Source organism: Sinohyriopsis cumingii, chromosome 12, assembly GCF_028554795.1.
Source record: "Sinohyriopsis cumingii isolate HCF-2022 chromosome 12, ASM2855479v2, whole genome shotgun sequence".
Lineage (NCBI taxonomy): Eukaryota > Metazoa > Mollusca > Bivalvia > Unionida > Unionidae > Sinohyriopsis > Sinohyriopsis cumingii.
In genome coordinates, this window is record NC_142972.1 from 15,362,668 (window position 1) to 15,380,219 (window position 17,552).

The 17,552-nt window shown below is 35.8% G+C and overlaps 1 protein-coding gene across 1 annotated transcript in view; it reads left to right on the forward strand.

The window, feature by feature from the left end:
* Positions 1-17,552, forward strand: part of LOC149786029 (E3 ubiquitin-protein ligase rnf213-alpha-like) — a 598,535-nt gene that overhangs the window by 84,409 nt on the left and 496,574 nt on the right. The window contains exons 9-10 of the mRNA XM_089976317.1: positions 5,480-5,722; positions 15,881-16,094. Coding sequence (XP_089832443.1) covers positions 5,480-5,722; positions 15,881-16,094 — 457 coding nt within the window. The remainder of the gene's footprint in view (positions 1-5,479; positions 5,723-15,880; positions 16,095-17,552) is intronic.

Sequence of the window (17,552 nt, forward strand, 5' to 3'; positions counted from 1 at the left end):
GCCAAAACATCACTCTGCATAGTAGGTGTTGTGTTCCTCCCTTAGATTTGAGATGCCTCACCTCTTCCAGATACTGGTACATTCCCTGAAGTGGCCTATCAAACATCCTTCTTGGTATTTCTTTGAGAACCTGGGCACACCTTCCCATCACAACAATTGTTGTCATATAACAGGACACCTGCTCTCTTGTAACCATAGCTTCAAATGCTGACCTATTTTCAGCTACTTTTCAGTTTGCTGAGAGAGGCCTCCTTAAATCCAGCTGCAGTACAATGTGTGATGGAAGCTGTAGCCAAGACATTCCGGCATGTGCTATCTGTTGCCATGCATTATTAGCGGATTTTATGCCCATCCATTTGGGTCTCCTACCCAGCCTCGAGAATTCAGAACTTGTTCCATCATAGGGGATGCATTTCCTTACAAACCAAAACATGGTCCAGGTTCCCCTGGATTGGGTAGATTGAATCCTAACTGTCCTAGAAATGCTACGAACAAAAACTGTTGTCTGCTCAACGTTTTCTTTCCCTGCTCAGAACCTTGAATGTCACTGATGATTTGGTTCCTTTAGAACTTCTCCACAAGTGTCCACTTCATTTCCTCCTTTTCGCAATTTGGGAACCTGACAGATTCTATGTCAACCCGGATTTCAAATGAAGAAAAAGAATTTTACATTCTAGGTGATATAAATAGAGACCTTCTCAATAATTAAATAAAAGAAAATTGGATGAATTTTATTACTTCATTAGGTATGGAGCAACTAGTAATCAGTGTCTTAAATGGATGAAATCTTTAGAAAATTGAACAGTTCTAATACAAAAAATACCACCTCCTTTTCTGTCATTTTGCATCATTTTCATAGCTGAATTTTTCAATGCAGGATGATATTTTATGTTTTATATATGTTTATGTTGTCACACTTGCCTGTGCATGTGTTCCAGGCTTGATACTTTGAATTTTAAAATTACTTAATTATTTAGTGTCAAACCAGATTCTTCACATCATGTTGTATATACTGTATGTATTGTATATTGTACATAACATATAGAAGGCCTCAAGGTAGAAATAGTTCTGTAACTAATTGAGTTACCTTATCTAAATAAAGTCTTTATGATTATTATTATTATTATTATTATTCCTCTGGGACCAGATTTTCACCACCTTTTGCTTTGGTGAATGAATCCAGACATTCCTGGCAGGGGTTTACATGCTCACATCAGATCCCTATTCCTATCAGTTAGCTGATGCATCAGATTCTGGCTGGGGAACTCATTTAGAGCTGGAGGGCATTGTTCTCCATGGTTCCTGGACTCGGGCAAGATTGTCCTCCACATCAACATCTTAGAAATGGAAGCAGTATTTCTAGCATTGCAAGGGTGCATCGACTGAATAAGGGGCCTATTTGTCATGGTCTTTTCGGACACATCATCATCTTAGCTTACCAACAGTGTCAAGGAGGCATACATGTCCCTTCTCTTTGCATGGAGGTTTGGAACCTCTTTATATGGGCAGCCAAAGAGGATGTCACAATCTGAGTTTGCCACAGACTGAGCCATCCTCACAGAATGGTCTCTCTAGTGGATCTGTTTGGACCAAGCACAAAAAAAGCTTCTCTTTAATAATAATAATAATAATAATAATGATGATGATGATTTATTTATAGAGGGTGGCTAATTAGTCAAGTACTATTCTCCCTTGAGAGTATTATTTAAACAATGCACATTATATGAAAATAGCAGTAATTACTGTTTATTTTAACATGTTTACTATTAAAATACTAAATTCCATTCTATTATGTGTCTCCTGTCCCAGATCAAGAGAGCATGGGCAGTCAGTGGATTCAGCTTCCAGTAGGATCGTCTATTCACATACGCTTTCCCACCCTTCTGACTGCTACCACAAGTTTTGCAGTAAGCCTGAACTTCCACTGCTCAGATCAGTCTCATTGCCCTATTGTAGCCCCAGCGATCGTGGTTCAACAATCTCTTTGACCTGTTGATTGATTCAGGTCTCTACCACACAGAATGGATCTCCTGTCACAACACAGGGATCCTTCTCCACACAGCAAAGACATTCTCCACCTTTGTGCCTTGCTCATCTCAAACAATTGCTCTGCCAGAACAAGTTTTCGGACCGGGTTGCCAGTTGCATCATTCAAGCTAGGAGACCTTCTATAATCTCCATTGTTGATTTCCTTTTGTTCCTATTTGAGACCAAGTGATTGTCAGTATCCACTATCAAAGGCTATTGAGCTGCCATCTCCACAGCACACTAAATTCTCTCAGGGCAAGATGTAGGCTCAAATCCATATCTTTCCGAACTTATAAAGTATTTTGAGTTTCAGAGACTGTCTCCCACTCTCTTATGCCCAGATGTAATCTTTCTTGTGCTTTATGGTCATTAACAAAAGCCCTGTATGCCCAGATGTAATCTTTCTTGTGCTTTATGGTCATTAACAAAAGCCCTGTATGAACCATTTAATAAACTTCCTTTTCTGGATCTCTCAATCAAAACAGTGTTCCGTTTCACTCTTGCCTCAGTGTGAGATGAAGAAGCAAGATTCATGCCTTATCCATTGGTTGTTCCCCATTTAATCAGAATTATGACAGTATTTCCCTTCTTTTCCAACCAGTTATTTCTCACAAAAAACAGTTACCTTCTGTAGCTCCTAAGCCCATAGAGATTCCCAGTCTCAGTAAAATCTTCGCAGGGGATGATCAAAATATACTTTTGTGCCTTGTGCATGCTCTTTGCTTATATCTTAATGCCTCCAAAGGAAAAAAAGGGGTAGGAAATGTCTTTTTCTTCCTATTAAGGACTCTGTAGACATTTCAGTTGCCACTATCTTCTAATGGATTGTCCTGACAGTAGCCTACTAGTCCCTGTCTGATTGAGACCATGCCTTTATGAAACTTAAAACCCATGAGGCTCAAGCTATTATTATGTCATGGGCCTACTTGAGTCTGATTCCTCCCTGGATTATATCATGAAAGCAGCTTTTGGTGCTCCCATGCTACCATTTCCTCCTTTTATCTCCGCACATTAGCGCAACAGAGCACAGGCATTTTTTTGTAGGGTCCCATTGTTACAGCACAGTGTGTTACTCAGACATGAAACTTCTATAGATGGACCTCCTCCTTTATGGTAAGTACGTATAATTTCTGTTTTTGATCAGTTTGACATCAGTCTACCAATGTTACTGACAAATTCAGCTAAGCAATAGTGACAGGTTAAGTAATTGCTGTTATTAAAATGTAGCTCATTTTGGGTAAACTAATTTTAATTATGCCATACTTACCTGTCAGTATTGCCAAATACCATCTTCCTGTTCTGATGTCTCATGTAATTGTTGTCTGTGAAAAAGATTACACCTATATATATCTTCCTTCTGTGTGCATGACCATGTGACAGAGTGGTTTGCAAAAGGTCAAAAGGTCATGGGGACTTTTCCCCACTCATTGGGCTGTTTTATTCATATCTACTGAATGGATTGTGTATTTTTGGCATGAAAATAGATTAGCTAAGCAATAGCAACAGGCAAGTATTGCATAATTAAAATGAGTTGTAGTCCCCCCCCACCCAAAATACATATAAATAATCTTACCAAAAAGATGGCTAAGAATATTGGGCAGTACTAACCACAAACTACAGGATAATTGTTTATGAAAGTTATATTCAACCTCATCTGGACATCTGCAACACCATATGGGGTAAAGGTTCTAAAACAAGTTTGTTAAAAGTGAAAAGACTTCAAAAATGAACTACCAGAATTATCTATGATAACAAAGTTTATATTGTCCACAAATATATGAAGGATTTGAAGATCTTGACTATCTATGCAGGAAATATATTCAAGAAAGGCTATATTTATATATAAAGTTTCTAATAGTTCTTTGTCCAGCTATATATATGTTGTGTTCATTAAAAGGACAAATAATATCAATACAGTTTCTGGTCTATTAATGCTTTACTCCATCTCATCAAATAACTTTCTTTTACCTAAGCCCAAAGCTAAATTGTTTGAAAATATTCTGGCTTTCTCAGGTCCCATCATTTACCGACTGTCTACCTTCTACCTAAAGCATCATCAATGACTTCCTTTATCACATATATTTGAAAAGGATGCAATCCAGATTATATATATAACCAGTTATGATGGACAACTTTGCAGTATATTTGTATGTATGTATGTATATATATATATATATATATATATATATATATATATAAAGTATGTGTCTATTTGTGTGTGTCTGTGTGTGGAAAAGTTTTCAGTGTTGCATGTTTGTGTAGAAGTGCTCTGTGTTGTATCCATACTTAGGTTCTCTTGTGTATAGCAAGCAACCCATTATACCTTTTTTGTATGATATTTGTTTTCCAGTTGTATTTTCTATATTTGCATACACACATTGATCATTGATTCCCACAAGGGAGTTTAGTTTTTGGACTAATTGTGTCACCCTCATAAAATAAAGACTAATAATATTGTTATTATTATCATTATTATTATTATTATTATTATCATTATTATTACCAGAGTTGACATTGAAAAACCTTCAAATGTATGTGCATCTTTTTGTCCAAATTGGATAATTGCAAGTAAATTGACAAAAAATGATATTTTGCATGTGGCTGTTGCTATATTAAGATAATATTTATTTAACGTCAGACGTTATAGCCAATTCAGTTGATTGTACTTGTACCTCTCCCCATATTGTGTGTATATTAATAATTGTTAGCACTGTAGAATTTTGTTTGTCTTGAGGCTTTTCTTTGAAAGGAGAGTGATTCTTAAGAGTTTGTTTTGGGAGGGTGAATGGGAATGTTCAGCCTGTCTGATTTCATTTCAGCCATCTATTTTATCATGAGGTGAAATGAAATCAATCCAGTTGAGATCACAATTCACCCTCCTAAAATACCATGTAACTAATAATATAAAAATCTCAAAGAAATTGATTCGGAACAGCATCTTGGCAATTATTGTCTTAATTTGTGGGTAGTTTAGATTTAACTTCATTGATAAGGTTGCCTGAGAATGATTTAAAGATTCCTTTATAGTTATATAGCTAAATGCACAGAAAATAGACAAAGAATGAAGCACGTGGTCAATTGCCATAATATGGCCAGTTAAACAATATCAAACCAATGATTGCATCTTGTTGGTACACTAAAACCCATCTTGAAATACTGCTGATTCAAGAGACCAAATGTCTTGATGGATCAGATTATCAATGCTGGGATTTATGTACTTATATTCATGTAGTGTGAGAAACCATGATAGTTTGGCTGGAGAGTTCTGGGTCTTTAAAGGTAGGTTCTGCTGTATTCATCTACATCCTTTTCATGTTTGAGCAGTTTGCTTAGGGTGAAAATAATGCATATATGCTATGTTGACCCAATAATGACTGCTTTGACCATTTATTTATAGATTTGTTTCACTATAAAACTACTTAAATCTGGAATTGAATATAATCTTTTTCAGAAAACTGGGTGAGTTTTTGAAAGGTTTCATGGAGAAAATGGCAAAAACTGCAACAACTGCCAAAGATGTCTTCGTATTTCTCTGTGTACCACTCTGTCATTTCCTAACTGGTAAGGTGCGACCATTTGAAGCAGTGTCATATGACTCATCTTATGACATACAAGAACTGAAATGGTGGGGGATAGAATCCTTAGTCAGAGTTGTTGAGGACTGTAAGATAGTTTCTTACTTGAGATGGACAGAGTAAGTACATTTTGTTTTTGTCTTCTATGCTATTAAACAGTTAGACATGGGTACATGGCTTTTTCAGTGGTGGCACTGTCTTTGCGAGTAGTTTGTTGGGTACATCATAACATGAGACACCATATTACCTTGTTACATACTGTAATAATGGTAAGTCTTGGGACACCCTTAATTATTTTCAAAATTCTTTTTTTAAGACCTAGGAAAGTTGGAACATGAAATTATATAAATTTTGTTCATATACTGTAAGTTTTGGATACCTTAGACATTTGATTTCTGCTGCATGGTTGCTTGGCTTGTCTTATCCTGATTGCTCCATTTAAATGGAAAAAATCATTGAATAACAACCTCTTCAATCTTGCTGTGACATTTTTAGGAAATCTAATTATTCCTTCATCTGTGCAAGCAACCATGATGACAGGTATTTAATCTAACCCAGAGTTGATGAATCTGCCTGTCGTTTATTATACTAAACAAGCTCTCGGGTATAAACAGTTCAAACACAAATAGAATTGCTCATGTGTCTACTATATGTTATGTATAATTGATAAGTTAAACTAGACTTACCAAGTCGAAATTTGATTGTAATTTCATGAACCCCATAAGTGCCTTAGTGATCACATGAGATGAGATAATGCTGGTCACGTGGTTGGTCAGTCTTGAGAGCAAAAGAAATGGAAGCCTCAAAGTCTTATTGGGTGGGAAGTATTAAGGGTGGGCATGTGATCACTAAGGCACTTATGAGGTTCATGAAATTACAATTGAACTTCGACTTGGTAAGTCAAGTTTAATTTATCAATTTCACTTCCCCCATAAGTGCCTTGTGATCCCATGAGATTTCAGAGTGAGGCTTCCATTTACAGAATAGATTAAAAACAACGTATTAAACCAGACAACCCAAATTTAACATGTACATTACATGACCATTATACAAATCTGGATGCAGACAAGACCTTGAACTGAATTCAGTCTAGTCTGTAACAGGCTTGTTATAGAATTTCCTGAAACTACAGGCACTAGCCCAGCCAGCTACCTTCAGGATTGTACCTAATTGTACCCGTTTTGCACAGGCTGCAGAAACAGATGCAGCCCTTGTGCTATGATCCTGGAAAACTGAGGTATCAGTACTAGACTTTCTCATAACAGTTTTTATCCAGTTTGATATTGTGCTTTGGCAATGTTTTTATGTGGAGATTGTGTGCCGATAAATAACTGTTTCAGAATTTCTCAAAAGCTTGGTCCATTGCAAATAACACTGTAAACAAGACGTTGTATACAATTTTTTGTTGTGGGGATAAGATTCAAAAACAAAGGGGTCCACATGTTTATCTGGTTTAGATTGTTTCATCAATGAAGGAATGTGTATTTGTACACTGTTTACTCCAAATTTAATGTTGTTTGTCTGCATAAGGTGAAGTGTCTGACACCTCTGTCCTGTTAACACCAAATTTAATGCTATTTGTCTGCATAAGGTGAAGTGTCTGACATCTCTGTCCTGTTCACACCAAATTGAATGCTATTTGTCTGCATAAGATGAAGCGTCTGACACCTCTGTCCTGTTAACACCAAATTAATGCTATTTGCATATGGTGAAGTGTCTGACACCTATGTCCTGTTAACAGTATGTTGTGCTATTTGTCTGCATAAGGTGAAGCGTCTGATATCTCTGTCCTGTTAACACCAAATTGATTGCTATTTGTCTGCATGAGGTGAAGCGTCTGACACCTCTGTCTTGTTAACACCAAATTGAATGCTATTGGTCTCCGTAAGGTGAAGCGCCTGACATCTCTGTCCTGTTAACACCAAATTGAATGCTATTTGCATATGGTGAAGTATCTGACACCTCTGTCCTGTTAAAACCAAATTGAATGCTATTTGTCTGCATAAGTTGAAGTGTCTCGTATCTGTCCTGTTAACACCAAATTGAATGCTATTTGTCTGCATAAGGTGAAACATCTGACACCTCTGTCCTGTTAACACCAAATTGAATGCTATTTGTCTGCATAAGGTGGAGCATCTGACACCTCTGTCCTGTTAACACCAAATTGAATGCTATTTGTCTGCATAAGGTGAAGTGTCTGACACCTCTGTCCTGTTAACACCAAATTGAATGCTATTTGTCTGCATAAGGTGAAGCATCTGAATCTGTCCTGTTAACACCAAATTGAATGCTATTTGTCTGCATAAGGTGAAGCGTCTGACACCTATGTCCTGTTAACATCAAATTCAATGCTATTTGTCTGCATAAGGTGAAGCGTCTGACACCTCTGTCCTGTTAACACCAAATTGAATGCTATTTGTCTGCATAAGGTGAAGCATCTGACACCTCTGTCCTGTTAACACCAAACTGAATGCTATTTGTCTGCATAAGGTGAAGTGTCTGACATCTCTGTCCTGTTCACACCAAATTGAATGCTATTGGTCTGCATAAGGTGAAGTGTCTGACATCTCTGTAGTGTTAACACCAAATTTAATGCTATTTGTCTGCATAAGGTGAAGCATCTGACATCTCTGTCCTGTTAACACCAAATTGAATGCTATTTGTCTGAATAAGGTGAAGCATCTGACATCTCTGTCCTGTTAACATCAAATTGAATGCTATTTGTTTGAATAAGGTGCAGTGTCTGACATCTATGTCCTGTTAACATCAAATTCAATGCTATTTGCATAAGGTGAAGCATCTGACACCTCTGTCCTGTTGACACCAAATTGAATGCTATTTGTCTGCATAAGGTGAAGTGTCTGACAACTCTGTCCTGTTAACACCAAATTGAATGCTATTTGTCTGCATGAGGTGAAGCATCTGAATCTCTGTCCTGTTAACACCAAATTGAATGCTATTTGTCTGCATAAGGTGAAGCGTCTGACACCTATGTCCTGTTAACATCAAATTCAATGCTATTTGTCTGCATAAGGTGAAGCATCTGACATCTCTGTCCTGTTAACACCAAATTGAATGCTATTTGTCTGCATAAGGTGAAGTGTCTGACATCTCTGTCCTGTTAACACCAAATTGAATGCTATTGGTCTGCATAAGTTGAAGTGTCTGACATCTCTGTAGTGTTAACACCAAATTGAATGCTATTTGTCTGCATGAGGTGAAGCATCTGAATCTCTGTCCTGTTAACACCAAATTGAATGCTATTTGTCTGCATAAGGTGAAGCGTCTGACACCTATGTCCTGTTAACATCAAATTCAATGCTATTTGTCTGCATAAGGTGAAGCATCTGACACCTCTGTCCTGTTAACACCAAATTGAATGCTATTTGTCTGCATAAGGTGAAGTGTCTGACATCTCTGTCCTGTTAACACCAAATTGAATGCTATTGGTCTGCATAAGTTGAAGTGTCTGACATCTCTGTAGTGTTAACACCAAATTTAATGCTATTTGTCTGCATAAGGTGAAGCATCTGACATCTCTGTCCTGTTAACACCAAATTGAATGCTATTTGTCTGAATAAGGTGAAGCTCTGACATCTCTGTCCTGTTTACACCAAATTGAATGCTATTTGTCTGAATAAGGTGCAGTGTCTGACATCTATGTCCTGTTAACATCAAATTCAATGCTATTTGCATAAGGTGAAGCATCTGACACCTCTGTCCTGTTAACACCAAATTGAATGCTATTTGTCTGCATAAGGTGAAGCATTTGACACCTCTGTAGGGTTAACACCAAATTGAATGCTATTTGTCTGCATAAGGTGAAGCTGTCCTGTAAACACCAAAATTGAATGCTATTTGTCTGCATAAGGTGAAGCATCTGACACTTCTGTCCTGTTAACACCAAAATTGAATGCTATTTGTCTGCATAATGTCTGACACCTCCGTCCTGTTAACAAAGCAAGCAGCATGGTTAACTTCATAGTAAGTAATAGTAAGTTCATAGTAAGTTCCTGCAATGATAATTGGTCATTGCCTTGTAAAGAGAGAAAATAGTTAAACACAAGCCGCACATCTCACACAAATGAGTACTTTGGAAATGAAGGCTTTGCAATGAACACATCTCTCATAAATCTCTTAAGCAAAACATTCTTGCTTAGGCTGGATTTAGAAGTAAAACTAACTAATGATGAAATTGCAGATCTAGCTGTAATTACAGAAATATAACCTAAACCTCTATCTACTAATTCAGTTAAAAACTCTATAATAATAGCCACGGGTGGGTGAAGTGGATTAATCTGTCTTTGATTTGAAAATAACATCCAGTTTTGGAGATGACCCCAGTACTGTTTCTAGTTGATGTTCCATGAATTGATATGAGGCAGGTAGCCCTTTCTGATAATCCTTGATTTTTGATAGCTGTCCAGAAAAGTGAAAAACACCTATCTTCAATTAGTGGAGGGGGTGTCATCATTGTGGATAGTGTGCCAAGTGTAGAATCTCTTGTGGACGTGGCAGTAGAAAACAAGGACAGACTACAGCATGCAGGAGACTCGGAAACCAGGGTTGCATTGTCCATAGTGGTGCCACCAAAATAACATCTGCTGTGTCTTGGGCCATTTTTTGCAGTACAACTCCGACAGACTGAAAGGTGGAAAGCAATAATGACTGTAATTCCATTTTAAAGAAAAAGCATCAACTGCTATAGCTTTTGGGTCAGGTCGGTATGAAACATAACTCGGAAGTTGGTGATTTAGCCTGGAAGCAAATAAATCCACATCTATGTGCCCATACATTTTAATGATTGCATTGAAGACTGGAACACTTAACTTCCATTCAGAATCATCATTTATGTTTCTAAACAATCTATCTGCATCACAATTTAGTGTTCCCGGCAAATGAGAAACACTTACCCAGATGCCTATAATTGTACACCATAGCCAGATATGACATGATAATTTATATAGTTTAGAAATGTGGCCCCTCATTTTTTTCACATGTAAAACTTCCACAGAGTTATCCATGTAGATGTGCACATGTGTGTTCTTCACTTTGGAACAAAAAGATTGTAATATCAGAAAACATGCTTTCAGTTTCAAGAAGTTAGCATGATACAGTTGTTCCTCTTGATCCCAATGACCACCTGTTTCGGTTTTGGTTGTATGATTTACTCCCCCACAACCAACAAATGAGCTGTCACTGGTCAAGACCACGTGTGGTTCACCATGTGAGATTACTTTAAAACTGGAGTGCACATTAGATATCCACTAAGATATACACTGACAAAAGTGACAAATGAGCATCAAAATTACCTTTATGTATCTTTAAGTATTTATCTTTCTCATGCTTTAATTCTTTATAATATAAAGGTGCATACTCTACACCTGGTTCGCTAGCAACAAGCTTTTCCACAAGTTGAGTCATTTCACAAATAGTGATGTTCCATTTCCGCAGTATGCCAGAAGACTGAGCAAGGAGACTGTCTGTTTTATCTTTGAGTTAGTCTGAGAGTCATTGTGACAGAGTCTAGCAAAAATCCAACAAAGATTTTTTTCTGGGTGGTTTCAAACACAGATTTTCTGGGGTGAATGGTTAAGCCCAATCCATCAAATGTACGAACTGTTTCCTTGACATTTTGGCTACACTGATCATAAGATTTCCACAACAAACAACCGATATGTATCAGCCCACCTGTGCTGCATCGAATCCCATCACAGACTGGCTTTTTGGAGATAACCTGAATGGGCAGGTAACTAAGCTCAATGAATCCCAGAAAGCTGGAACTCAGCTGCTGGGAAAAAAGCAACAGGAAGCAGCAAAACGACAAGTGGCATCAAATTTTGAAAGCAACAAAAATTGGAAACTATCTGCAACACTTTGCCTCTGCAAAGATGCAACCCAGTTTGCGGAAATTAGTGCATCAGAATGCACAAAACCAATGACTGCAAAACTTTTCATCCGAAATCATAAATTACATTGTTAATTTTTGGTGTTTTCTTTATTAATTTGCTCCCAAACTGAACACTTCCATGCACCATTGTTCTGACCAGGCATGTGACCAGTGTCATCTCATGGGATCACGAGGCACTTATAGGGGAAGTGAAATGGTATTTTGTAATTGACCTTAGTCCAGGATCAAGTTCATGGTGTACCTCAGATTAGGGATATTGATTTTGTAAACAACACAATGTATAGCTAATATTTCTCTGTGAATATAGATTAAATATTAGATCATTATCAATGGAGGTAAACATGTCTATCTTAATCTGAGTCAAAGACATTGGTATTTCCCCATGAAAAAACTTGGAGAACCTGATGTTCACCATATTCTTTATTATAATTTTAATAATAGACCTTATCTTGCTGACAACTTGGTGTGTTCTATAAATGAACTTTTGACCCTCATCCTGGTTCTATTATTGTGTCTTAGCTTTTTATATAATGTTGTTTACTTTAAAAATTACTCATTCTTGCATTAACATCTTGAAGCAGAGTCAGTCATATTGTTGTGTTCAGAGTTTCATTTGGGTGGAATTATTTTTTCAGATTTTTTATTCTCTGGAAATACAAAGTGATTATCAGTAATATTCATGGACATTAACACTAATTTAGAATTATACTGAATTCAGATAATGACATTTTTGGATTATATTGTTGTGATACATCAAATGACTTTTAGCACATCACCACAATCTAGGCCTTTGGCACTTTACCATGTTCGAGACTACATGCACATCAACACAACCAATATTGGAACTTACTGCCACTGGGATTCAATTGGAACTTGATGCATTTGGACTTGTGATAGAAATTGTATGACTATTTTGGATTTAATTCACAACACTTTAAGTTCTGTTGAAATTTTCACCTTATATTCAAGGGAAATAAATTATTTGTTAAATTTTACAAAACTTGTTTTTCTTTCTTCGATTTTTTCTGTCACTTTGAGACATCATAGTCATAATAATGGTGTGACAAGAACACATCACACCATTGCAGGCATCAAGACATCAAATAGCTAACTTACTACTTTGGCTCTTTGATGAGAAAAAGTTAACTATTGTTCCATGATCTTTGACACCCTGCATCATCATGGAAGAGAGGATATCAGAGAAGACAAAGACCGATCCAGTCTTTTGTTCCACTTTGATTACACATGTCCAGGGATGTTGGCTTTCTTCCCTAGGTGGAATTTGTCATGGGTACTAACCACACTGAACAGGACACCATTTGAACTGCTGTCAAGGACCTTATTGCGACAAAGTGGGTCAATATCATGATGGTTACTGCTTCCATTTGCATTTTATAAACAACAGATGAAAAAATAAACTTAGGCTTTTTTGGTCGTCTGACAATTTTAATATTATCAAATGGATTGGTGAAAGTGATGATAAAGCATAATCTTGTGTATATTTTAGTAGGAGACATACTTGTATGTATTATTTTCAACTGTTGCAGACACCGTTTATTTGGTACAGTGGATTTGTTCAGTTCACATGACAAATATAATGCAACACTGTTGAATGTCACATGAATATCATTTATCAGTATACTTTCCAGTTTGTTAAATTTTGACCCAATGATCCTTTTGAGAAGTTGACTTGAATACAAATAAAACATTGTTGCCAAACAGACACACAAAATGCATGTTTATATAGTGTTTACTAATTAGGCCAGCAATGTGAAATTTCAAATATTATGTCCAAAATCTCCCAAGTGGCATCCTTGCAAACAAAATTAGGTTTAAGGTTACTTGACTTTGACATTGGACTCTGAAAACTGAGCACATGCAAAATGCATATTTTTGCAGGGTTTAGCAGTTGGGTCAGTAATGTGAAATTCCAGAAAATTTTGTGTCAGTAATCAACCAAATGTCACCGTATCTTTGGAAACTAAAGCTAACCCTAAAAGTGACATGAATGAAAATTTGTGGAGTTGACTTTACAATTAATAAGGAAAGTTAGATACATAGACAAGTTAAAGTGTCTGTTGTATATATACTTTGTTAATATGTTTTGTGTTTGTATTATGGTACTAAAGCATATGGATTTTGTCCATTTGTGACAAGAATTTCAACCAGCTGCACTTAACAAACAAACCAAATATTTTTTTTGGGAATTAAAGAAATGATTTTATGTTTGATTGATTGCTTAATGATTGTTTGTCAACATGGCCAAACTACTTGTGCATGATGATAGTTTTTGTTCTTTTATGTTTTTATAAACTGGTGCCCAATAATTTCAGCAGCCTTGAGCTGTGTCACTGACTCTGATGATTAGTAGTTACTTAATTAGGTAGGTAAATTTATTTTTAAATTCCTTTTGGGAATCAATTTTCAAGGACGACTTTGGTAATTGTTTGTGTATGCCACTTGGCTGAGTAATCATCTTTTGGTTATTGTTTAATCTGAATTGAGGAACAGTTGTACACATGATGCATTGAACACACAGACAGAAAGAAGATTTAATGGATTTATGATTGATGGTTCTCTGATAATTAGATTAACAATTTTCATTTTTATTAATAACTGAGGTCTTTCAAAAATATTCTAAGACCAAGTGCAGTGATTGACTATTGACTAGACCTTGAAATTGATGCAGGCAAGAGAGCATTTTGATAGCTGCAATTCAGATATGCATGTACCTTCCTGAAAGAGAAATGAACATTTGTTGAAAGTGATATTTTATATCCAGAATACAAAATATCCTAGTTGACACTGAAAATAACCTGATCCTGGCTAGTTGAAAATATTAAAAATGTTACAACTTTCAAATGCTACTGGTACTGAAAAAAGTTGAGCCCAGTTGACACAATTAAAATCAAAATTAACAAAAATAAACTTTTAATATTTTTATTCATGCAACGAAAAAAAAGCAGGAATATGAGATTATTTTATTTTTAAAAAAAACAACACATCTTGCTGAATTATTAAGTCAACTTCTTGTTTATTGTGGCACATAAACTTTAGGTACTTTAAGAGATTTTTGAAATTGTTAATATTGGGAGTCATGTCATGATTGGGTTATATCCAAATTAGTGTTGAAAAGAAGCATGTTATATCACTGAATTGTCATGATAATGTTGTAACAGGAAATTAGACAAAGATGACATAAGTTATTGTCATTATTATATTTTTGATTTCATTAAGGAAACAAAATATCAAATGTATTCATCTAGTCTTTAAGTTTTGGACTGTTATTGCTCTAGGTCTTGCATTGTGTAAAAGAAAGAAGTGAAACCAACAAGTTTAGTAAAATAACAAATAATTTATTTCCCTTGAATACGAAGAGAAAATTCAAAGGATACAGTATTGTGAATTAAATCCCAAATAATCCTAAATGTTCTCTCGGAGGTCCAAAAGTATAGAAAATTTCCAAATGAATTGCAGAAGTTTTGAATCTCCTTATGTACCACAGTGATATAATCCAGAATGTCTTTGAATGAGTTCTCAGTAATGCCAAAGTAGTGTTTTTGACCAAAATGCAATGAGCACTTTGTAATTCCAATGAATAATTTAAATAATTCTTGTCAAATTACATCTGAACACAACTGTAAACTCTGATCATCAATTCCCAAAGACTGATAATAAACTGGAATGAATAATTGTTTACCAGATCTCTTTATATACAAAATGTCACCTGATTTGTGACACACTGGGCCCCTGGGTGGCCAAGTGGTCTAAAGTACTTGCCTTTACTGATCACTGCCATCTCATTTCTGTCCATGTGAGTGTAAAAGTCTTGAGCTTGGCCGATCTGGGTATGTGAGAAATATTACCAATAGTTTCGAGTGGGTCAGTTATTCCTACCGGGATTTTCCTGTGTTCTTCCTCCGTCAGTTATACTGGGTGCCATGTATAGCCTGTCTTGCACTGAGAATGGCTTTAAGGCCCAAAACAGCAAGAACCTATGACAGAACAGAATATTCTAAAAAACTAGTCATTTATAATGGATTTTGTTTTATTGAATCATAAGCAAATTCAGATCTTGAACTTAAATTTAAGTACACATCCTGTTTACTTCTTAAAATCATAACAAAAACCAAGTAGGCACAACCCTCATGCATGACAAAATTCAAGTACACAATATAAATTAAATATACTTTACAGAACAAAGAATTTTTATGGTTGATATCAGAAAGATGAAAATGTGTAAAGTTGCTACCTAAAACAATTTAACATGTGACATTTCCTTAATACAGGCACTTCCTTCTTTAAAATGTGTTGGATAAGTGATTCAGATTTAAAGGATAACAGAAGTTAAATCGTTTTTTCTCAGGCCAATACAAAAGGTGATCACAGTCTTGCATCCTCTGTTTGAACTGGATTACCTCTTTCCACGCACCATAATGGCAATGTTGAGCCTGAAAGAAGTAGAGGAAGCAATGACAACTGGCAAAATACCCTTGGAAGTCTGTGCAGCCAGCATAGTTCATTTTATGAGGAGCATGAGAGCAGAATATCCCACCAAATTTCTAACACAGTCACAACAGGTATTACTATTATTATGAATTATTTTTATTTTCACTATTACTGCATGGGTGAAATTTCTCAATGATATGACACAAATTCCATCTTCAGAATGTCCCCATATGTCGATCTTCCAACTCTTGCAAATCTTTTAAGTTTTTTGTGGTGGGATTGGCGGGTTTAAAGTGGCTGGAAAGCATTAAGAGGAAAAAAAGTCAATGCTTAGGGATGGTAAATTTAAACTTGTGATTTACTGTTGAGCTGGCATTGGAAGTTTTCATGCAGTATTCAGTTCACTAAAGGCTCCTCTGATGTTTTCTACTAAATCATGAAGTTCATGCTCGGTTCCATAATTCAGTGTCCTCGAATAGGAACGACAACAGATAGAGGGCACTGAATTATTTGAGTGAGACACCTCAGCCAATTCTATACCTCCATGCACATCATTCTACTATTGTTTTCTCCACCACCACCACCCCTGCTTGATAGAATTTTTTTTATAAAATAATAATTTGTTGCATTATCTTGGCTTGGTAGTCATTGATCAGGACGATTGGAATTTTGACCAGGCTAAATTTGTAGACAGTAGCTACATATCTTTTTTTTCTTCTCTCCAATTCAGTACAGTTACAAATGCATAAATGGCTAAAAGAAAAGCACACTTCATTTGTCTACTTCTCCTCACTGCTGGTTGTTTATCAAGGAAAATGCATTGTTTATTTCAGCAGCTTTATACAATGTATATATGCTGACTGACATTCATGGTGAGAACTGGAGAATGACTTTAAACAAAAGGCAATCAACATACAAAAGCAGTGCAGTTAAAAGAGAAGAGGCAATCAACATACAAAAACAGCTTAGACAGAAAATATTCTTCACTAAGTGAATGAAAATGACATTGTTTGTTGGAGCCTTTTACAATAAGCAATAGTGGTTAATTTTTAACTGAAACAGATTCAAGGATGTATGCATGAAACTAAATATTTCATAGAACTATTGTTATGTTTTGTGTGTTATATTCAATTTTGGTTCTAGATACATATTACTGAAGTTAATCCTGATTTATAATATATCTTGAATTTTATGTTCAGCTTCTGAATTTCCACATTTACAGAATAATAAGGAAACATTATGCTCAGATAAAGGAAGCAATTTTTTTTCTTTGAAATTTACAATGATTCAATGGATGTATGCATCATATTAAAGAATCAGAATTTTGGATTGCTCCATTATAATTTTCATGCAAAAATATAGTGTCAAAATTGCTTCTATTTTATCTTCTTTGGGGCTTTACCCTTTACCCACAAGGATACCTAGGTTGCCTCCCTGACCCCCCCCCCCGCCTACTTTGCAATATTGTGTTTTTTTCTTCTAAACTTTCAACAATGTTAATGTGCTTGTTGTTTTAATATTTATGTTAATATTATTTCCTTATTTGAAGTTGACCTGTAGTAAAACATTTTTCCTTGAGTAATTTTGTG